The 23093-nt window shown below is 41.9% G+C and overlaps 3 protein-coding genes across 9 annotated transcripts in view; all 3 read left to right on the top strand.

Annotated features, from left to right (window-relative positions):
• Positions 1 to 7632, top strand: part of LOC106814348 (succinyl-CoA ligase [GDP-forming] subunit beta, mitochondrial-like) — an 11976-nt gene extending 4344 nt beyond the window's left edge. For 3 of the 4 annotated variants that reach the window (XM_014818650.1, XM_014818651.1, XM_014818653.1), the window contains 9 exons: positions 753 to 897; positions 1912 to 2011; positions 2492 to 2582; positions 2724 to 2876; positions 4198 to 4387; positions 4780 to 4941; positions 5599 to 5741; positions 6476 to 6596; positions 6815 to 7632. In XM_014818650.1, the coding sequence (XP_014674136.1) occupies positions 753 to 897; positions 1912 to 2011; positions 2492 to 2582; positions 2724 to 2876; positions 4198 to 4387; positions 4780 to 4941; positions 5599 to 5741; positions 6476 to 6596; positions 6815 to 6924 (1215 nt within the window). In that variant the 3' untranslated portion in view covers positions 6925 to 7632. Of the gene's footprint in view, positions 1 to 252; positions 386 to 752; positions 898 to 1911; positions 2012 to 2491; positions 2583 to 2723; positions 2877 to 4197; positions 4388 to 4779; positions 4942 to 5598; positions 5742 to 6475; positions 6597 to 6814 lie in introns of all 4 variants that reach the window. The other variant, XM_014818652.1, reaches the window with a different exon arrangement.
• Positions 7633 to 8425: 793 nt separating this feature from the next.
• LOC106814350 lies at positions 8426 to 21476 on the top strand. Of its 4 annotated transcripts, none has more exons than XM_014818657.1 (8): positions 8426 to 8470; positions 14209 to 14403; positions 14809 to 15977; positions 16323 to 16434; positions 18174 to 18346; positions 19966 to 20133; positions 20308 to 20451; positions 20829 to 21476. In XM_014818657.1, the coding sequence occupies exons 3-8, from the start codon at positions 15608 to 15610 to the stop codon at positions 20957 to 20959; spliced, it is 1098 nt and encodes a 365-aa protein (XP_014674143.1). In that variant the 5' UTR covers positions 8426 to 8470; positions 14209 to 14403; positions 14809 to 15607; the 3' UTR covers positions 20960 to 21476. The 4 variants fall into 4 exon arrangements, with proteins under 4 accessions (XP_014674143.1, XP_014674144.1, XP_014674142.1 ...); XM_014818658.1 differs by having other exon boundaries at positions 8426 to 8493; positions 20329 to 20451; XM_014818656.1 differs by having other exon boundaries at positions 8426 to 8493.
• Positions 21477 to 21786: 310 nt separating this feature from the next.
• Positions 21787 to 23093, top strand: part of LOC106814345 (synaptic vesicle membrane protein VAT-1 homolog) — a 17684-nt gene continuing 16377 nt past the window's right edge. Inside the window, exon 1 of the mRNA XM_014818645.1 lies at positions 21787 to 22090. Coding sequence (XP_014674131.1) covers positions 21794 to 22090 — 297 coding nt within the window. The 5' untranslated portion in view covers positions 21787 to 21793. The remainder of the gene's footprint in view (positions 22091 to 23093) is intronic.

Below are 23093 nucleotides of genomic sequence, written 5' to 3'. Positions count from 1 at the left end.
AAGATTGTTATCATCACAGTTGTTACTACTGTGACTAACGTTTGGTGAATCGTGTTCGGCTTCGTCGTCCGATACCCGCTCACCATCTGTGTCACTGGTGGGAGAGCGACATGTCATGCATTGGTATTCAAGGGATGCATCCTCTGTGTACCGAGTGAACGTAGGGATGTCCATGTTTATACACGTTCTGTGGAGCCATGTTTCGCAGGTGTCGCATGCTATGGCTTGTTGATTTGACCTTACACTTTTCAGGCTTGTTCCACGGGGATATTTTACGGGTCCGGGGTTTATTTCTACATCCCCTGACACCAGGAGAGCTAGCAGATAAAACAGACGTAGATTGCCAGCTGGGCGGCACCATCTTTGTTCCTTTGTTGTAGTATAGGTATCGTTCACAGTTAAGAAGTGACGATTAACAATGTCAAATTTTACCCATTGGAGCAGTTCTGGACGGTTGTTCTCCATGTTAATATTGTAACTGTTGTCTAAACTATTAAAACTTGCTTGATGTTGCGGGGTACAAAATTTTAAAATGGTTAAAATCGAGAAAATGACTAGAGAACATGTAGCTTCTGTCGAGCCGGCCACCATGATTCGTCGTGTGCCAGAAGTCCGAAAATCGTCTAAAAAGATGGTCCCGGGATTGGGACAGGCAGGCACGCCCTGTGCACAAACAACAAGAATAAAAGAGGCTCGCATTTATTTATTTATAAAAATTGGAGATGGACAACAACACATGTTTTGTGTTGCAGGCTGCAGTGTGTTGGGCGCCAGTGCGATGGCTAAACCTGCATGAATATCAGAGCAAGCAGCTGATGATAGACCACAATGTGAACGTGCAACATTTCAGGTTGGCAGAGACTGGACAGGATGCAGATCGAATATCTAAGACCCTCAGTAAGTCTATATACTCATACATGGCATATAGAGGTGCTAGGCATCTAGACATCAAACAGACCGAGACACGTACATGTCTCTACATGTACATGTACATGTACATGTACTAGACAGGGTGGCATTTTATGAAATATGATTTATGCAGTTGGTTGATATAAGCTCTAGGCAGAGGTTTGTTATCACCAATTACCGGATGTTTCTGATACTGGAAACCAAAAATATACGGCCATCCTACGACCTGTAACCCATCAGTCAGACTACAACATTCCTAATTGTCTCGTAGAGACAAGGACACCCCCCAGAGATCACATGTAGTCTATTCTCCTACTGTCGCAGTCTTCCTCGACAGCTCACCCACTTGTCCTCATTTTAGGCATACATCACTGGTACAAAATATGTATTGTTGAGTGTCAGATTTTTTCGCAGCTGACTGTTTTTTCGTTGTGGCTATAAACGGTGTCTGAGGCCATAATTAAAAATACTTTTGTTTGCCCTCACCCGACCCAGGCTGAAAAGTTTGGGTAGGTAGGTAGGCTTTTTTGAGGGGGGTCTTTTTACAAATTCAGCATGGTGTCTACATACTCGGGTGTGCTTGTGTGGAGATACCTTTTATGTTGAATGTTTGCTTTGCTTGGTACATATAATGTATTGCCTACAGATTTATATAATGTACAGTGATACAATTTGTGAAAAAAAAGAATGGGAAAGATCTATAAATTTTTTTGAGTCGGCCCCTTTTTGGCGGGGTCGGTCGGGTGAGGTCAAAAAAACAATATTTTTATTATGGCCTGAGCGAGCGAGTATTCAGCTATATCTTTATGTTGTTTGTCATTTATGTTGTATAGATCTGCGTCAGTTAGACCTGGTACTGAATGCGGTTTGAGTGACTAGGTTTATATTACCTATATATATATGACGTGATGCACTAAATTGTAGAATCGCAGCCAGTTTAAATAATACCCAATAGACAAAAAAATGTTAGTGCTTATTGGATGTCGGCGTTTATTTTTGCAGAGGTAAAAGAATTTGTTATAAAGGCTCAAATTCTGGCTGGTGGTCGAGGCAAGGGAGTATTTAGTAATGGCATGAAAGGTGGCGTGAAGCTAACAAAAGAGTGAGTAATCATCTCTTATTGCTTTTTTGTACATTGAGTTAGAATTACATGCAGCAAATCGTCTACCTAACTATCTAAAGGAGTGTCTCCCAAGCTAAAGCTTTAGATTTTATCAAAAATATTAATATGTAAACAAATGAAGGATTAAGCTTCTGCTCTTACATAGTGACTTGGCAGTGGTGGTCCAGTGGCTAGCACACTTGAATCCGCGCTGAAATGTCTGCGGTTCGAGTCACACCGTAGCCACTGCGGTTCTGCCCTCGAGCCAGGCACTTTATCCCGATTTGCTTCAGCTGATACTGGCTGTAGAAAATGGGGTTATCATGTCGGTGTAAGGTTAACGACCCCATCCTCATAACTGAGAAAAGCTTTACTGGACAAAGCATCCTAGGGAAATCGATACAACACATCGGCTGAAGGCCTATGCTCCACAATTGGAGCGAAAAGACTAAAAATTACTTGTACTGATGAATCTTTCAGTCCTGAGGATGTCAAACCAATTGTGAAGAGGATGCTAGGTGAATATCTAAAAACGAAACAGACGACTGGGAATGGAGTTTTAGTTAGTAAGGTAAGCTCTGGCTTTGCTTTGATTATACCAATTTTGATTGACTGTACTAGGTATGTTTGAAAAAGCTCGCCCTTTGTAATTTTGGTGAGAGGGTGCTTGTGTTTCTATATATGCTTGTAAAGTATATTTTCCACACTTCAGGTGATGGTCGCAGAGGCTCTGGACATTGCGAAGGAGACGTACTTTGCAATTCTCCTTGACCGGGAGTCGGGTGGCCCAATGCTAGTTGGCAGCCCGGAAGGTGGAGTTGACATAGAGACTGTTGCCGAGGAAAAGCCACATTTGATATATAAGGTAAGGTTATCGCAATTAGGCCAGTCTAAAAGATAATTTCCTTGATGTAAGCAGATCGACCCAGTAAAAATAACTTATTTTTTCAAATTTTTTTGCTAGAATTTAATTTTTTTTAGGTATCACTGACACGGTAACCCGAATTGCTAAAATTACTGGCGAAATGTTTTTATATATTAGTAGAAATGTTTTTATACATGTTATATGGCATTGTGACATAAACCTACGCAAGTTAGAGTCTAAGCCGGTAAACGGAAGCGGATGGCCAGTTTTTATAGTAATCCGTTTGGAGTCCTTAGTTGAGTCCCGGAAAAAGCAGGTCATATGATAATGATCTAGAAGCAAAAAGTAGCTATGGGTTAGTAGATTAATTGGTGATAAATTCGAACCATGCCACAGAACGAAACATTTATGACGAATGACACAGTTACGAGAGGCTAAACTGTTGCACATTTGCTAATTGGCTGTTTTTAATGCTTATAAATCCACTCGTGAGCTTTGAAAATCTGCAATATTTTGGTTTGCATAACGTGACACGTTTTCCTGCTTTTGCTGTTAAATATTTTTTTTTATGAATGATAAATTATTTGTTGTTTACCTAGTGAACCTCTCAATTATAATGACATCGGTTATGGCAACAAGGCAATTTTCTAGACCTGCTTTATCTACACATTGATTCGTGTATCCCTCCAGTTTAATTTTACGTGATGTGTATAGATTGTAGGCCTTGAAATTGGTTCCTCAAGGAGCAGATGCTCTGCACTGCTCCATGAAGATTCAGCAGCTTGGTTTTTAATGCTATTAACATACAAAAGCAATCAGAGAGATAGCAAATTTCCGTCATAGCTTAACAGTCCCCCCATATGTCTATATATAGCTATCGATCTAATTTGTAGTCGGGTTTAAGGCGGCGGTGACACATCATAAACCCCTACAGAGAGAGAAAGCAAAAGCGAAACAAAGCGAAGTGGTTAGAGTGTAAACCGCTACACTACATCAATGATGAGAAATCCTTCAAAAAATTCCTGGATCCAGATGTGGATCCGGATCACCACCAATATCTAATCGATTGGTTCTTGGCCCAAGACAACCCGTCCAAAAATTTCATTAAAATCCGCCTGTAACTTTTTGAGATATCCTGTTGACAGACAAACAACAAACACACAAACACAAACGAACAGGGGCAAGAACATAACCTCCTTGGCGGAGGTAATAACAGTGATGAACGTATTCATAAGTTGTTCTCGTAGGTAGTCACATGTTAGCGTTTCACGTAGATATACGCGGCGCAAACAATTGTTGAACGTGCGCAGCGCTCTTGTAGGAACCCATCGACGTGTTTACGGGCATAACGACAAAGCAGGCGAACGACATGGCAACAAAGCTGGGCTTCACAGAGGAGAAAATACACATGCAGGCTGCTCATCAGATCATCAACCTCTACAACATGTTCATGCACGTCGACGCGACACAGATCGAGATAAACCCGTTTGGCGAGACCACAGATGGAAGAGGTAACTTTTACACTTGTCCCGATGCAATGTCACGTATTCAGGTTATTCGTCGTATTATTTTATTCCAATATTATTGTCTAATTAGTTAGGTTAGTTACTTATATCATTTAGTTGCCATATGCAATTAATAGCAACGTTGTGAAATTTTCAAGGAAAAGGGTTTTGCCTTGGGATATGATCCCTGGTGAGTTCATACATGTACGTGCATGCGTGTTTGTGCGCGTGCGCGTGCGTTTGTGCATGGGCACGTGCGCGTGCGTTTGTGCATGGGCACGTGCGCGTGTGCGTGTGTGTGTGTGTGCGTGCGTGCGTGTTTGTGCGCATGCGTGTGTGGATGTTAAGCGCATGCCTGAGTTTTTTATTAATGGTTACGTTGTCATGGCTACCCACAGTCGTCTGCTTCGACGCGAAGATCGCCTTCGACGACAACGCCGAATTCCGACAGCAGAGCATCTTTGAGCAGGGCGACACGGCCGAGGCCGATCCTCGTGAGGTCGAGGCGGCGAAGAGCAGCCTGAACTATATCGGTCTCGATGGCAACATCGGCTGCCTCGGTGGGTGCGAGATGCGTGCGCTGGAGCTTTGCAGCCCGCGCACCAGGGGCACCATGCCTCTCATTCCACCCACGATGATGCGGCCCCGGGGCACTATTGCCAGAAACATTAGAAGTAGTTACGACTTTGTAAGTCTAAATTGTCTTTACGATTGAAGTTGAGTTTCATGCAAAAGTTACGACATATTAGACTTATTGTAGTCGTATAATCAGGAGTCTATCAATAGATCAATTGATAGACTCCTGATATAACTGTTTATGATGTTCCTGGGATTAGTACGCTGGAGCACAACCCTCCATTCATGCGGTGTCAAACGCAGTCAGCATGTTAAAATTTCCTATGGATTAGAGATAATTGGCAGAGGCGAACCCAAATTTTGACATGCCGATGACATGTTAAAGATGCTTTCAGCTGTAATTGGCGTAATGTTAGACATCTGAGAACTTTCTCTTCATCGACTCTTGAGTGTTGGGAGTATCCTGGTTGGTTGTTTTAGGTGGGGTGGGTTGGTCGGTATGTGTGTGAAATTGGTTGCGATTCTTCATACATATTTGTAGGTCACATCTGTAGAATAAGCCGTTGAAAAAAAAAACGAACTTTAAAAAGAAATTTCACTAGGCATGACTTGAGTCGGTCATTGCTGCTGCCTGCTTCCAGTAAATGGTGCCGGCCTTGCCATGGCAACGATGGATATAATCAAGCTGTATGGAGGAGAGCCAGCAAACTTCCTCGACTGTGGTGGCAGCGTGCAGGAGGACCAGGTCTACGATGCGTTCAAGCTACTGACGTCAGATACGAGCGTAGGTTCTCTCACCCTCTAACATTTCTGCGTCTTACATTTGTAACAGGGCGTATGGGTGAGCACTATGTGGTCTGGTTTCATGGCGGTCGCTTTTGGGGATTCAGCAATGAATGTTCATGCCACGTTAAAAATGAACGACTAGCTTTAGACTTACAATGATTTCTTGTTAGGTACTATCTGATCCCTGTAATTGTGATGGTGGCAACACATTGTTGATAGCGTTGGTGATCGTACAGTAGTCTCTACTTTATCGGATCTCAGATGAACGGGGGCATCATTTAAACGACATACCTTTAAAAAACATTCGTTATGTGCATTATTTTGAATTGATAAAAGAGACAGGACCTCTATTAAATTGGACAGTTTCCGCAGAACAAACTTCATTATTAAGTGAACAATGTACAACGATCAAAGAGAACTGATAATTCTCAGCTTTTGGGCGGATTCCGAACATAATGAACTCACAAAACGTTTTTTAGAGGAACACCAAAGTGTGTTGTTTTGTACATATTGTACAGTGCATGCAGTGTACATACGATTGCCTGAGGTACAAGCAGGCATGCATGCGTGACTAGAAATATGTGTGCCGCTTAAAAACAGGACCACCGTTTCATGGGGACATTTCCAGTGTTCCTGCCCTGTCGTGATACAGCAGGTAGCTCTGTACTATAACCACATTATTTGCTCTAGCAGCAATTTGTCTCCTCACTGACAGACTCACGATTGTTTCAGGTCAAAGCGATACTCGTGAATATATTTGGAGGGATAGTCGACTGCACTGTGATAGCTCATGGTATCGCTAATACGTGCAAGTATCTGGACCTGAAGATTCCGATGGTTGTTCGATTAGAAGGTGAGAAGCCCCAACATTTAGTAGTTGTATGAATAGTTATTACTCTTCAGAGATATCACGTATCACGTCAGTAATTTTCAGAGTGTTTTCTAGAAGATTACATAGTCAATCGTTCTGCCTGTTGTTTTGTTTCTGCTCTAAAAACCATGCACTATCTATATCGCCCCATAAATTATTTGCTGGTTTGTGAGTAGTAATTGTGTGGCATTTCTTGGCAGGTAACAACGTTGACAAGGCCAGGGAGATTCTCAAAGGAAAGGGTCTGAACATCATTCCGGCTGATAATTTTGCTGAAGCTGCACAAAAAGTTGTAGCTAGTTTAAAATAGGACAAATAAATAACTTTATTACAGATGTGTGATTAATTATTGCCGGAAAGTGCAAATCAGTGTCAGTATAAAATGTAGTCTTCACAATCCCATATGACCCATCACATTAGAAAATGTCATTACAGAATATCTGTAAAATACTCAATCATGTCTGTAAGTAATTTAAATGTAAATACTATAGTAGATTGCAATGAGGATACGTAAATATGTGTGTCACTTGCATGTCATGATTATTTCACGTAACTAATTTTATGCTGTAGAACTGATTATGCACTTTCTAGTATAATTGGTAATAATAATTGTTATAGCTTGAATTTTCCTTGCTTTTAAGTCACCTGAATTTCAAATTAATGAAATATAGGTAGATTCACTTGTCCTCCACATAAGTAGTATGACAAAAGTTGGTGTGAAATATATATCGAGATACACTCGGTGCCTACGCTGTCGATGTGACCAGCGGGATTACTGGTGTGGGGATCAAATGTGTCACATATGATACTCGCGTAATCCTAGCTTTTTTGTGTAGTGTTCCAAGTTATTCCTCCGGCTCCATTTTGTTCCCTTTTGCACCCTTTCGTCGTGTGAATTCGTAGTTTCATTCCCGGTGACGTTGCCATTTATAGGCCTACATGACGAAGTCATGCAGTATTGAAAATGGACCATGCAGGTGTTAACAATAATAAATACATTAAGTTTGATTAAAACTGATTTATCAAATGTATTTTTTTGGCATTAATAACCATTACAATTTTTATTAAAAAATATATATATAATATTTAATGCATAATAATTAGTGCTTGCATGCATAGCAATAACATAAACTTATCTACACTATCATGAATATATCTATAGTATCAGGGGTGAATGTAATTATTCACTCAGGATAGCATCCCATTTATTGATTAGCATATCCATTTATAAGCTCCTGATAGCATGTATAAAATCTTTAATATGTCAGAAGCTACTTGTACCATAATTATTATCACTCATATTATTGTCCTTATATGATAGACTCCTGATATTATTAGCTCTTGAACATATTTATTCGTATACAAACGAGATATCTATCCATCTACACGCGCATTCCCTCACTCGCACGCGCGCACACACATGCTCGTTGTAGTAGCAGGAGTGAGTAAAAACGGCTGTTTTTTTTATACACTTTTGGTAATATAAATTTAGCAATGTACCTAGCCCGACCAGGCTGTGCGACGGATTGTCTATACAATTATATATATAATTGTAACCCTAGCAATACCGTTTCTTGGAGCTACAATGTACCATGATGTTATATACATATATCATGGTACTATATACATTAATTGGTGGAAATAATGATGAGTGATATTAAAAGAATTATATTTAAATGATTAGTGGAATTGAACTAAGAATTGTAAATAATCTAAGTTTAATTTTGTTATCTCATCGTATGTCACAGAAAGCAAAAAAAGAGAAAATGTTAAAGAGAAAAAAGAGAAGAGATTACTTGAATCGCTGATAGGGGGCACCACTGTATGTCATCAGCCGAGGTATCGCCGTATGTAATGTAAGGTCAAACGTTACATTTAGGTAGTCTATTAAAACCGTTTATTGTTGTTACTTTAAGAAAGATAGATTAATATATTCTCACATATTTCTAAACTAGAGTATGTGTACATACTGAATTATACGTGGCCTTTGCTATACATCCTATATTAATGTTATAAAATTTACACCTTTCGTGCGTGAATTACGAAAATTACTTGTTGGTCAACAAAATCTGCATAGATCGACAAGTAGTGCCCTAAACTAGAGTACATAACCCAACCCAGCATAGGGTGCACAACGCAGTGCACTATGTTTTTTGTGGAGGAAATTTCAGGGAACCCCTGAGTGAATTCACAGGCACTTGGACCGTTTCAATAAATAAAAGATGGTAATAAATTGTCAGGTAGCCACTATAGATACAATACATGTACCAACCAAGTAGGTTACAAAGTCTCTCCTATACCTTTTTGCGGAGAATCCCGAGTGAACTCTCACTCGGCATGGATTTGCTGGTGTATTTCAGAGACTAAACTTCCCAGAACTGGGTTATTCTCACACAAACCTTTCTCCGCTATCTGGGAACTTAACTTTGACAGAGTGGCTATATCGCCGGCAGCGGCATATATCTGACGGCTGCCGTGCACCGGGTCTTCGCTTTCCTAAATGCAAGCAGTTTTTAATTTTAGTGTTTCACTCAAGTAAACAAGGGTTAGGGTGTTAGTTTAGGCTTAGGGTTCGAGAGGGTTAGAGGCGTTAGGGTTAGGGTTACAGTTAGGGTTAGGAATGCCGGGCATTATTAGCGAAAACGAAGACCGTGCGGATGGGAGGCATATAGCCACAACGACTTTATGTATCGGCAACTACTCTGTATTAAACTAATATAAGCCGTGTTATAAAAATTACGACAGTGAACGAGCGGCGAATTACTGAGCCGCCATTTCTGTTGACCTGTGACGTACTTCGGTTTGAAGAGCGAGGATTCAACCGACCAACGGAGGGCGTTGCGTTTGCCGAATCGCTATTGCGCATTTGGGAAATGCGTACGTCACAGGTCAACAGAAATGGCGCTCAGTATATCGCCGCTCGTCACTTCGAATTTTATAACAAGGTTATATAGTTTAATACAGAGTATTGCGATACAAAGTAAGTTCCCAGATAGCGAGAAAGGTTTGTGTTGAGAATAAACCCAGTTGGAAGTTCTAGTCTCTGAAAATACACCAGCAAACCTGCCCAGTGATTTCACTCGGCAGTTCCATCCGCAAAAAGGTATAGGGAGACTTCTGTAACCCTACCTCTTGGGTTGGGGTTACATTATTGTATCAAGCCTAAAACTACTACAGTACCAGCAATAGTCTAATGTTTGATTTGACACTAATAACTTCACTTGCACACGTCCAATCCACTGCTGCAACCATTAGCCCGCACGCCATTGTGCAGCACAAATACACAGTAGGTTAGAGAGGTAAGAAAGCGTTTTCACAGAAATTCCAGAACGCTCCACTTTTGTCGCAGCACTAGACAAGAAATAAACGTCCAAACGCCAGCGATTTTGGCATCTGTGTGTAGCTGAATGATCACTTGTTCGAAATAACGTCTGTGCAACTTGGTACACATCTTTACCAGAATTATATGAGAAATCCTGCTCAAATTGCCGCAAATTTCCCATGAAGCCGATTTGTGAACCGGACAAGTACATGAGGCAATGGCGGCGCATTGCATTCTGGAGCAAATTGCAGTAGAATTGCTCCCAGAATGCAATGCAGCCGCCATTGCTCATGTACTTGTCCGGTTTACAAATCGGCTTCATGGGAAATTTGCGCAAATTTGAGCAGGATTTCTCATATAATTCTGGCTAAAGTATGTGGTACAAGTTGCAAGACTATATTTCGAACACAAGTGATCATTCAGCTACACACAGATGCCAAATCATGCGTTTGGACGTTTTTCTTGTCTAGTGCTGCGACAAAAGTGAGGCGTTCTGGAATTTCTGTAAAACGCTTTCTTACCTTCTCTAACGCTACTGTGTATTTGTGCATGCACAATGGCGTGCGGGCTATGTGTTGCAGCGGTGTATTGAACGGTGTTGAAGTGAAGTTATTAGGTCAAATCAAACATTAAGACTAATTGGCTGGTACTATAGTACTAGTAGTAGGCTACTGACAAGTTGTATTTATTAACCATCATTTTATTATTGAAACGTGTCCAAGTGCCTGTGGAGTGAATCAAATCAGGGCGGTTTGCTGTGGCGTTTTCAGAGACTAGAACTTCCAAACTGGGTTATTCTCAAACGAACGCTTTCTCCGGCATATTGGAACTTACTATGTATCCCTATACTCTGTATTAAACTAATATACCTGTTACAAAAATTCGAGTGACGAGCGGAGATATTTTGAGCCCATTTCTGTTGACCTGTGACGTTACGCATTCCCAATGGGCATAGCGACTCGGCAAACGCCAGCGCCCTCCGATTGTCGGTGAATCCGCTCTTAAAAACCGAAGTACGTCACAGGTCAACAGAAAGGCGCTCATGTATACGCCGGTCGTCACTTCGAATTTTGTAACAAGTTATAGTAGTTTTTACAGAGTATTGTGATTCATAGTAATTCCAAGATAGCGGAGAAAGGTTCGTGTTGAGAATAAACCCAGTTTGGAAAGTTTCAGTCTCTGAAAGCACCAGCAAACTGCCCTGAGTGATTCACTCAGGGCAGCCCTCGACCTAACGGTTGTCCGATTGCCCGGGACAATGAATGTCTATGTCGGACAAGTTATCTCTGCCTAAGTTGCCCGATCGGACATACAACTCCGAAACAGCGTTCTCGTTGTTTAATATTCATTCACACAGCGCTCGGAAGGCCAGGGCGCTATCGGGCATCCAACATGCCCAGCCTCTTCCAAACGCTATTCTTCAACGAGGTCTGCCCTATAAAAAGCAGGCCGGCGAGACACACCACCTGTTACCAATACAGATTTATCAGAGGCGGCAGCGCGTACCTCCCTGCTGGGCGGCATTGATTTATGTACTGCGGGGGGTACGATTGTTTATAATCGGTGGGCATATTCATTAACTGAAGTATGTAGGGGGTGGGCCATCGGCTGGATGAGAGAATGACAGCAAAACGGCTCTTCCCTTGTGATTGAGGAAAAACGCTGCAATCGGTATGAGCACACAATGGGCCTGCCAGCATGGCCAAACATAAACTGTGAATTTCATTACGATTTTAACATGTACTGTATTTCTCCGTGGTATAAGTATAGATTCATGTATATATAAGTCTCACCCATATTTTATGGCATTGAAAAATTGGTAACAAACTTGGTAACATTAACAGAATTTCTTAGCCTCGTATAAGTCACACCCCGTGATTGTTTTTTAATTGAAGTTGTGTACAAAAAGCGCGTGTTATACCACAAGTAAATAGCAGGTAATATTATACGTAAACTGTGTAAGTACCACACGCAACGCCACGCATGCAACGCGTGTGCACATGCCCAGGTTATGTGCGAGCCTATAGTATGCCACGCAGGGAATACTGGCAAAAAATGTCAGGAGTTGTCCAATAATAATCTTATATAATATATATATATATATATATATAATATTATTGTATATTATATGTATATGTATCATTTATATAATATAAGATAATAATCTATATATTTATACACTCCGATAATATAGATATGCCACTGAACTAAAAGAGGACATAACTGGCTGTTCACATGGCACATAGTAAATTTTGGACACACGTAAAATCAAAATTCGACAACGTAAAAATTGCTTCTTGTTGCCCGACAGAGACAACCAGAGAGTCTGAAAATACAGCGTCGAGGCCTGAGGGCTTCCCTGAAGTTTCCTGCCGCACAGAAAACCATAGCGACGGCGTTGTAACCCTTCCTGGTTGGTTACATTATTGTAATCGTAGGCCCCTACATGATATTTCCTGTTTCAATTTCATCAAATAATCACTATATACCAGCATTACACAGGAAGCGAAGGTATGCATGTAGCTATCGTTTACGTGAATGAAATTTGCATAGATACGGCACTAATAAATCATTTACTACTACTACTAGTACTAGTAGTAGTATTGTCTATTGTCATTGATATTAAAAAAAGATTGATCCAAAAATTGTACATATCTGGCACCAATCACTGAATCAGGAGGTTTTGTTTACATTTTGCAATCGAGAAAATGGTGCAGGTACGTCTATGCTAAGAAATAAATCTAAAGGTCAAAGCATACTCCAGTGTATTATACTGTAATGGTTCTGAATCCTAAATCTGTAATCATTCGGATACTGTACTGACAAACAACCAATCATAATGTCAAGCATCACAATCGAAGCGACCCGCTCTACATCTACATCTACATCTATATGATTACGTCGATCTGTCACTCTTGACAATACGTGGTACTGCAAGTTTCCGGGGGGCCCCCACCCCCCCCCCCCCGGAAGATAAAAGAAATTTACAAATAAGAATTTACAATGACCAAGAATAATAAAGTAAGGTAAAAAGATTAAAAAATAAAGTGGAGGAGTTGACCCATTTGCTTTTTTGGGGTCATCTAGCCAATACCAATGCTCAATCACAATGAAGGGGTTAAAGTGATTATGTCTGATGTTGGGATAAAGTTTTTCTCTTTTCCGACTACACAATGGAAGACAGCCTAAGTTTGTCAACTTGAAAAGGTTGAATGTTACTTGAGTTTATACTTGATTTTGAGGTCCTGTGTTAAAGATAGCCAAATCTTTTCTTTCCAACTAGGTATCCTTGAACAATAAATGTCTAAGTTCTTAAAAAAACTGAATTTTCTTGAACACATAAAATGGACTGTTTGTCAGATGCTATACTAGTCCAAAGACAGCTGAGCAGCCCAATTTGCATTACAAATTGTTTTGGCACATGCCAGTGAAAGCGTCTACAGGGGTCGAAATTAGCGGTATCCCGATATTCGCGTGATAGTAGATTCTTGTGTTGAATACCAGATTTCAATGCTTGGTATCCCGACGGGATAGTTAAAAAAAAATCGTCAAAATCGGGATAGAGGTTGTTGAGCATATTTGCAAGCGCGATTATTGATCTATATTGATCATAAATGTGATGTGTATACATTGTATCAAGCAAACCAGACAATGCGTCTAGACAATACGTCTGCAGTGTACTTGTCTGTGCATATCTGTGAATCTGTTTTCATGTTTATATATAATAATTACATTACATATTAATAATTTTGAAATGCTATTATTGCATATTTCAAGATTTTGGATACCCAACATTGTTGGAATTACTATCCAAAAAATGGGATACCAGATCTTTGGGGGGGATACCAGATTTCAATACCTGGTATCCCGAATGGATACCATAATAAAAATCTAATTTCGACCCATGGTCTATGGCTATGATTGGCTATTTATTAAATGTATAGCGACTATATCACTGGAGATTAAAATGAATTTAGATGTTTCTGTCATTATGTTTATTGCCAGAAACATTTTGCACAATCTCAACTGGCATGAAACATAACTGTTTGCTATTTTGCTGCAGTATGTCTTGATCTTAATTAGAAATAACACAAAATATAGTAAGTAACCTTGGTTATCAAAACAGAATGCTGGTAAGACGAGGTTACCAACAACTCAAATTTTGTATTCTGTACTACTTGCGAGGTTGTAAAATTATAACGTAAATTGACACAAAATGCATACAGCTGTACTTGATTGGACCAGCGCAAGTGATTACTTATTGTTTTCCAGTCAGCCATGCCATATTTGAAGACCCCTCTCACTGACGTCACCGGTCACTTGTTCAACGCGCAGGGCACAAAATGTGAAGATTTTGAGTTGAATTTCTATCAGTGCACAACAGCATACGGACTGCACAAACAAGCTCAGCATAAATGTAAACTGGAAATGGAAGATTTTGTCGAATGCATGACAAAGGCAAAGAAGGTATGTGTGTATTACTGTCCCGTAATATTATCGAAAGTATTGTTTCTGGGCTAGATCAATGCAAATGTAGATTATCTTTGGACATTGCTTCACACATGTGATGCGTCATTGGTTACGTATAATACTTGGTTTGGGAAAATTAAACATGAATTCTTGGTCCAGTTTCGTAAGATGCAAAACCAGTGAAGAAGAAGCCAGCAATCTTTATTTGTGTAATGTGAGTTTATATGCAGAACGACACACAGGTTTAATTGCCAGATGTTTTGCACAGCTGTTCTTGCATAAATCAAATTTTTTATCCATGTTTTATGGCAGTGCGGAATGCCACACCGCTGTGTCAGGAAGTGCAAATGGATCGTTTGTGACACTATCGGACAGTGATAATGAGATGAGCCTCTGTTGCAGAACGAGAGAATGAAGGAGATGAGGCGAGAACGCAACAGGCAGTACTATGCTGGAGAGAGGACACAGAGGTACATGGATCCACCACCGAAGGACCTCTGAGCACGCTGCCCTGGCATGCCCCGTATCACGCTGGTACCTGGTTTTGCCATGCACTACTAAATGCTGCATCTAGCTCGTCTTCTAGCAATTACCACTTATTAGATCCATGAAGTCGGTTGACATGATAGCGCTATGTTGTTGTAATCATTTGGTTTGCTTTCTCGAATGAGTGTAATAGTTGTCAGTTACAGTTTCTGAATTATCTTACCCACACCTGCATGGTGTATGGTATCGGGAAAACCTAACACCCGGTAGATATGTGCTGTATGGTTAGATCTGCTAATGACGCTAACGTTGCAAAAAATGCCTGGTGCAGTGTGTGTTGAGTGATTTAGCTGAGGTTATCTTGTACTGATTTTATGTAAACCCGTTCCTAATATATTACTGTGGTGAGACTCAAAGATGGCTTCATTATGCATTTTCTTGGTATGACATATATACCGTTTAAAATGCAAGTTGGTGTGCACATTGTTTTGTCAGATTTTCCTATTACATACAGACTTCTAAGATCCCTGCCACAAGGTTAAAACAGTGACTGACAGACTGAATCTATCTACATATAAATCATGAATGTGTGATAATTAGCATTTAATATAAATCACAATCACGCTGCAAAATAATAGCAAGCACCATTTACTATAATGAGGCAAAACAAGTGCCTGGGGAGCCACTTGTAGATGTCACCAGCAAACCAGCTACGATGTTTACTGTTACCATAGCAACAGACAGTTCTAAATCTGATACCATGAGCAGCATGAAAGATGGTGCAGGTCAAAGCAATTTTCAGCCAGACAAAGCTTATTCATTTGAAAAGGCACGGCGCGCTCTTATGAAGAAGCTGACGTGCGACTCAAAGTTGCCACAGTGTCCCAACACGGCAATACCAAGGCAGCGCACACGCACTGAAACAGTCGAGCAACGGTCAGGCAGAGGCAGTTCTGTATGCATGACCCCTTACCTGCAGAATTTGAGCTTGCTAGACGTGTACAGGGTTGCACAGCGGCCCGTCTGGAGTCCTTACAGGAGTACGATGCAAAGCAAGGCGATGATCAGCCAGCGTGGACAATCGCGTATGTATTATTCATCCCCGTCTCGCATCAATCCATGGTGGTTGTAGAGCTACATCAATTTACTGTACCCAGTTGTTTGTGCACAGGTCTACAGGGAGCTGCTAGCAAGCCGTCGGTCTACCTGGTAACATTTATTCTGCATTATTGCATTTATATGCCAATCAGATTTTCGTGAAATCGCGTGCAATGTGAAGTTTTAATCGTTGACGGCGCCGCGCCTCGTTTTATTGTTACCGTTTCGTTTTGCTCGTGACATTGTCATATAATGTGCTCTACTACGTGACATGATGTAGGGGAAGGAATGTTGGTAAAATTGTGGTTATCAAGGTTAACGATGTTTACTAGGTCATGGAGGAGATATCGGGAGAGACGATGGAAGACTGCCCTCACCACTGGACCCTCCCTGGTTGGCAACAGAGGTGACCAACGTTGTGCAGGACATCATAAGTAAATATCGGTAAGTTTATGGCCAAGGAACACAAATGCGCAGTTGTAATTAATCTTAGATGTAATTTAGCCATTAACCAGACAAACAAGTTTACAACATCAGGAGTGAATAAAAACAACAGTTTTTATTAACTCCTGATGACATGGTATCAAATTTTTAGTAATATTACTTCTCTCTTACTATTTTCACAAATTTACATCTCATTGATCTAGTATCTCTATATTATGACGCTCCTGATAATGTATCCCTGCAGACAAAATCCCAGCAAACCTGTGTGTAAACCTGTTGGACACACATTTACTGAATGTCCCAATAGCTGGTGACAGAGATGGATGCATGCACCTTGAATTTGAAAATGTGAATGCAATTGAACATAACAAAACTAATTAACGGCCAACACACCCGTGGCGCAGATGCTTCTTCTTTGTAATGAATAAAGCATTAATGAATATAAATGATTTACTATCGGGCGCTAATCTACAGTACACCCTATACTGTAATGGCGTGATTAGTAGCCTGATTACATACATAAAACCTATGCCGCTTGGCAACTTACTAACCATATGCATAGGAGTTCTTAAGTAAGTGTGCCTGGGCTTGCGGTGCCTTGCTGCACACATGCACTATAGCAGCCTCTACATAAGCGAGCATTAGTCAAAATTAATCAGGCTATTGAGTGCACCGGTGTAGGCACCTTAATGAAAAATGAATGAGCCAAACTATTAACTATTACCAAGCGCCCATTAAAATTCAGGGGAGGGGTAGTTGCGAACGACGGTCCACATTCGTGTTATGTCAGTTTACGCTCTCGATCATTTGTCCCGACCTACAAAGCAGAGCGAGCAAACGCACAAAACATTATGAAGGAGTTATCGAGCCAGGACTTGTCAACCTCACCCTTGACTGCAGCCTCATTGGCGGTGCTTTCTTGTAGGTATGCACATCCGCTTGTGATCTTGGAACCCCCGTCTGGCAGAAAATCGCTCCCCCCTCTCGAGGCATTCTGCCGTTTGATTATCGTGAGAGCACACCTCTGTTTGCATAGTGGAGTAGGTCTGATGTGACGCGGGATTGAGATCTGAGCGATGAGGCTCAACCTGCTGCCTGATCAACTGAATAAATGACTGACTGATTATCTGGACCAACCAACAAAACACCCAAATTACCGACTGCCAAAACAGCCAACTAACTGACCGACAGAACACCCAACTAGCCGATTGACCGACAGCCCGCCTGGCAGAGATGCATAGCTGTGTGGTCGTCGTAGATTGTTGATGCTGCTGCTGTCAGGATGATTAATCTTCCAGTGCTGGACTCGCTCTCCGTGCCCAGCACGCCGGCTAGACGGTGCTCGCTGAGCCAGCACTCGCCCACGCGCTCGCTGAAGGAGGAGCCGGTCACTTGGAGAAGGTGAGAGAGTGGCTGCTGTACACGCTAGTGAGCCAACGCTGCGCGCAGTGAGGGCGGTGATGACTTCCGATGTCACATTTGGTGCACCCGTGTCATGGCGCCAATACATGGCGTGGTGCCAATACGTGGAATGGTGCCACGGATCTCTCTGTTCTCTTTCAGGCTGTCTCAAGAGGTAAAATATAGAATGTTGTTTCCACCGGTGTCACACGACCTGTGAGTGGTGACTGTCATTCATTACTCCATCTCGTCATCACACGACCTTTGACTCATCTCCCCATCTCATCCACATTGAATCGCGAAGCCATAATCTACTCTCCTGCGTCGTTGTCTTGCAGGTCGCAGGTGAAACCGCTGCGGGTGCGGCAGATTCCCAGCCGACTCAAGCTAGAGCATGTCTTCCCGGACCGGCAGTCAGGAATATTCCCCGCTTCCAGGCTGCCGTGGGGACCGTCAACGCTGACGGGTGCACGCAGCAGCAACCTACCTCTCATATCGATCAGCAGTGCAGGTATGTCAGCGCGTGCGCGTTTCCGCGCGACCTCTCTACGCACGAAATTCAGATTTTTTTGCACTGGCCCAGAGGGCTGGGAACGGTAATTTTTACCAGCCCTCACCATAATTTACCAGCCCTCATAAATTTGTTTGTAAAATCAATATCATGTTTCATGCTTGCATTCTCGATTTCAAATTTGTAAAATGTTAATAAGTTATGCCGTGATATCCTTCAGGTAAAACAGTAATGTAGCCTATTTGCTATAAATAATGTAGGCTATAAATAAAAATGTAGGTACTCGCTAACACGGCTGAAACCACCGGCTCGGAGGGCCGGTGTTTTGCCAATGTTACCGGCCCTCCAAATAATTTGCCGGCATACGCCGGTGGGCTGGTGTTAATTTTGTGCCCTGTGCGTGCGAGGCAAAGCGGGGATAGTTTGGACCTGAAATTCATATATTATTTTTCGTGAGGGAGTGTCGGGGAGCGTACAACACTTAGCAGCTTAGTGGGGCTCTATGTCCGCACAGGAATTTTATTCTAAAACTTATTCACTTGAACAATGCACCGATCATTCGAGCTAGAGTGGGATCTACGTGACGTGAAAGGATACTTTAGGTATAAATAGGTGATCGGTGTACATAGCGCATTGGATTTCTTTTTTTGGGCCTCAGAGGCCCTCTAAACAGGTTCTGGGAGCAGGAAGCATCAATGCACGAATCACCAAAACATTCCATGCTGGCCTTGGATCGGACTTTTTTTTGTCTATATTAATCTAGTGTCAGATGTTACTATGGCATGGACGTGCACGGCGAGAGACACGGTTGACTGTAGATCATGTAGATCTGTAGAAAGTACATATTACCAGCCAGATATTACCATTGCCTCCATTATAATGTGGTATTGTGCTTGCTGCACTGTTATACGAACGATCTACTAGTTTCACGTTAGTGGTGCTATAATACCTTCCTAAAGCTGTAATGCAGAAAATGCTATGTACAATCACTATAGCTCGTAGAAGCATGAAGCGTGGTACATAGGCAAGCAGTGAATCATACAGGCTGCCAGTGAATCATGCAATGCAGTTTTGCCATGTAGAAGGAAACAGTGGCGCTCAGAAGAAATATTACAATTAGTGGGGCTCATAGGGTCTATGTCCCCCAGAGTACTGCCGGAACATACCCTGGTAACTATCTGATATGGTTAGGGTTAGGGTTAGGGAGTAAGCGTAGGCGACTCTCTAGACTCGTTAGTGGAGTAGGCGAGGTATGGTCGGGCATATTAGATAGTACCAGGGTATACGTATACGTATACGTTCCGGCAGTACCCTGGGGGACATAGACCCTCTCAGCATTAGTGGGAGGCACTTTAGCCTTGGCAGTTGTGCCACATTAATATATATATATATATATATATATATATTCAGTGGCGGATCCAGAAGTGAATTCTAGGGGGGTGGGGGCGAATCATGCGAGCTCAAAGGCACGAAGCGCCCGAGGGGGGAGGGTGTTAGGCTACATTACCCTTGCCCTGAAAATTATAGGTGGGGGGCACCGCCCCCTGTGCCCCCTGGATCGGCCACTGATTATTGGTTTGGATGTAACTGAATCGTTATTTCTTCTTTTTCTTTGAAAGATGTTCAGGATTATCGTCACTCTGCGTTGCGTTCCATTGGTGGGGAAGCTGTGAACGACAGCACGTCGCAACAAGAGACGCCTGGCTCGGTAGATGCACACAACAGGATTTGCGCAAACATCTTGCCTCGGGGCAATATCAATCTCAGGAACGCCAGGTTGAAAGTGGGTTGGTATCCGATCGGTGGCACCCTCTGCGTTCGATGTCTTATGCTTTATTATTCAGTTGTATATAAACCTTGTTGATGAAGTGCTGTGCTCGTATGGTACTATTGTGTAACTGTAAATATCGAAATGTCGTCGTGTAAGTATCGTAAATATCGTGTTTTTTATGCCAACCTAGAGAGACTTGGCTCTTTTCTAGACATGTCCCAGGAACCTTGGCTGAACGTCGTGTCGTCTGCAGTGACCCGTAACACTCAGAAATCGCTCGACGGTAGAGAGCGTGGGAGGCAGAGGAAGGCCAGGCCCAAATCTGACAAGGAGGGTACGTACAGGGCCGTAAGCTGAGCAAATTCCTAGGGGGTCAGTGGTGGATCCAGGATTTTAAGGAAGGGGTGAGAAACAGGTGGGGGGGGTCTGAGGATTAAAATTTTGAAAATGTAGATAGCAGGAGATTGTATTTGAGGCACTCTTGAGTACATGTACAGCCTTCATTCTGACTACGACAATTCTCTTTTAGTATAACAATTTAACGCTGGAGCAAACGAGGGAACAAGAGTCAGTCAGAAAGACGGCCAAGTTCTCTCGAGCTTGATGATGATGATGATAATGAACTGGTGCTGCTACTGCTGCTGCTGATGGTGATGATAGGGATCCTAATATTGTTGCTGTATATATATAACAAAATCTTTACGTTTGCAGATTGGCCGTATGTAGATCCCATGGACCATGCACCGCTCGGCTTCCGACTGCGACTTCAGGTGCTAGCAGCTCTGGAATCGGACACGATACGATGGGAGCGGGGAAATAAGATTGGCAAGAAGTGGAAATAGCTAATGTAGCTATATACAACTTACCATACATGCATGTAAATCTTATCTGTAATTTACATATGTAGCAAATGGCAGCGTGATTTACAATAATTGGCTAAAAAGGATAACCTCGCTTCATGCATATGTACACAGAAATTTATTGTGTCTGATATAGGGTGTTAATTAATACGAATGTAGCATGCAATGACAAGCATGCAGTATATCATTGTATAAATGAACTGTATATTGTTTTGAGGAAAATTGTAATACTGGTATAATTCATCTGTGATTTTTATTAATCACTTTCAAATGTAAATAATGTATCATTACTAATTAGTGTAATCATAATGTCAATGAAAACAGTAGTATATGCATTTGTTTCTATATGCTTTGCTATATACCACTAGACATGAAGCCACATAGTTAAAATTGAATATGCAAGAAGTGTCTGCAAAAGGCATAGCTACTTAATATGCAGGGAGATATAGCAGAAATTTGTAAATAATATGTGCAAAATATAGACTGTTTTATTATTGCATTTCTGCCTTTCCTGTTTTCACTTCTTAACATGTCATTATTTATTACGAGATAATTAAATTGATAACCTTTTTTTGTACCTATAAGTCTTCACGATATTATGATAACAAGTTTCTATTTTATTATAATCGTAAATAGGAACATTCATATCGTTATCATATCGTATCGTATCACACATATAATCGTTCTTGATAGTGGCCTATATAAGCAGTCACATGTAGCAGAATCGCGCGCGAATGACTTTCGAGCACGTAGCGCTACCTGGTGTTAAGAAACGTGCTGTATGGATAAATCAAATGAAAGCAGAAAGTTGTAGTAATGGCTGCTGAAGTTTCTCCGGTATCGACTCCGACCAAAAAAACCACAGATAACTTTGTGAAAAGTATCGTTTTGACAGGAACAGGTGGGTACGACAAACTACAGATTAAATATGGACCGAAACCAGTCCCGAAAGCAGGCGAACTTATTGTCAGAGTTAAAGCATGTGGCCTGAATTTTGCGGAACTCGGTGTGCGGCAAGGACTCTACGATCGGCCAATAAAGCCACCTTGCGTTCTCGGGTTAGAAGCTTCGGGAATTGTAGAGGAACTGGGCGAAGGCGTGTCGGAGTTCAAGGTACGTATATGCCGTCATCTGCGTTATGTGCGTTGACAATTTACGTATGCGCACGCTGTATTTGCATTTTCCCTGGTGGTTTTTGCCGCACTGCCGGTTTCTGTCGTATCGCTGAATGCCGACTCGTAACTGAGTGTGTGACATGCGAGCGCACCCCGCCCTAGATACAATAATGTAACCCAAACACAGGATAGGGTGTTCGTGTAACCCTATCCTGTGTTTGGGTTACATTATTGTATCTAACCCCGCTCGTGCGTGAAAAAGTACAAGAGATACTAACCCGACCAGGCTGTGTGACTAACGTCAATATGCAAGGTCTCCTAACCCTAGCAAAGACCGTTTCTTGGAGCTAAAGAAATTAATACATGTTGCGTACATGCATGCAAATGTAGTACATGTTACAAGAAATACCCGTACGTGAATTACATATTTAAAACATGTTATTTTTTCCATATTGTTGTTTCATCATGTTTCCTGTTACCCTTTATTATTATTATTATGACATAGTATAGTTATGGAATACCGATATTGACTCACTGATACTTTCGCTGAGAGGGTCTATGTCCCTCAGGGTACTGCCGGAACGTACCCTGCATGGGTACGGTCCGGTATACCAGAACGTACCCTGGTACTATCTAACAGTAATATGCTGGACCGTACCTCGCCTACTCCACTAACGAGTCTATGGAGTCGCCTAGCTATGCCTACTCCCTATAACCCTAACCCTACAGGGGTCGAAATTAGATTTTTATTATGGTATCCATTCGGGATACCAGGTATTGAAATCTGGTATCCCCCCCCCCCCCAAAGATCTGGTATCCCATTTTTAGCTCATCTGACGTAGTCAGGTGCAGCTTGTAGAATCGCATGATCGTCCGTCTGTGCGTTCGTCCGATTGTCCGGCCGTTCGTGCGTCCGTCAACAGTTGGGCACAAATCTAAACGGCTCGACGTACGGATTTGAAAGTCGGGACGTGGGGGGGTAATCCGAAAACGAGTTGGGA

The sequence above is a fragment of the Priapulus caudatus genome, unplaced genomic scaffold, assembly GCF_000485595.1.
Source record: "Priapulus caudatus unplaced genomic scaffold, Priapulus_caudatus-5.0.1 Scaffold910, whole genome shotgun sequence".
Lineage (NCBI taxonomy): Eukaryota > Metazoa > Priapulida > Priapulimorpha > Priapulimorphida > Priapulidae > Priapulus > Priapulus caudatus.
Note: the sequence above shows the minus strand (reverse complement) of the source record. Positions and strands in the feature narration are given on the sequence as shown.

Excerpts from the sequence above, each read along its gene's own strand:
- LOC106814350 (XM_014818657.1), top strand. The coding sequence starts at position 15,608 with ATGTTTACTGTTACCATAGCAACAGACAGTTCTAAATCTGATACCATG. Across the intron at positions 16,435-18,173 it reads GACATCATAAGTAAATATCG|GTCGCAGGTGAAACCGCTGC; the intron begins GTAAGTTTATGG and ends GTTGTCTTGCAG. Across the intron at positions 18,347-19,965 it reads CATATCGATCAGCAGTGCAG|ATGTTCAGGATTATCGTCAC; the intron begins GTATGTCAGCGC and ends TTTCTTTGAAAG.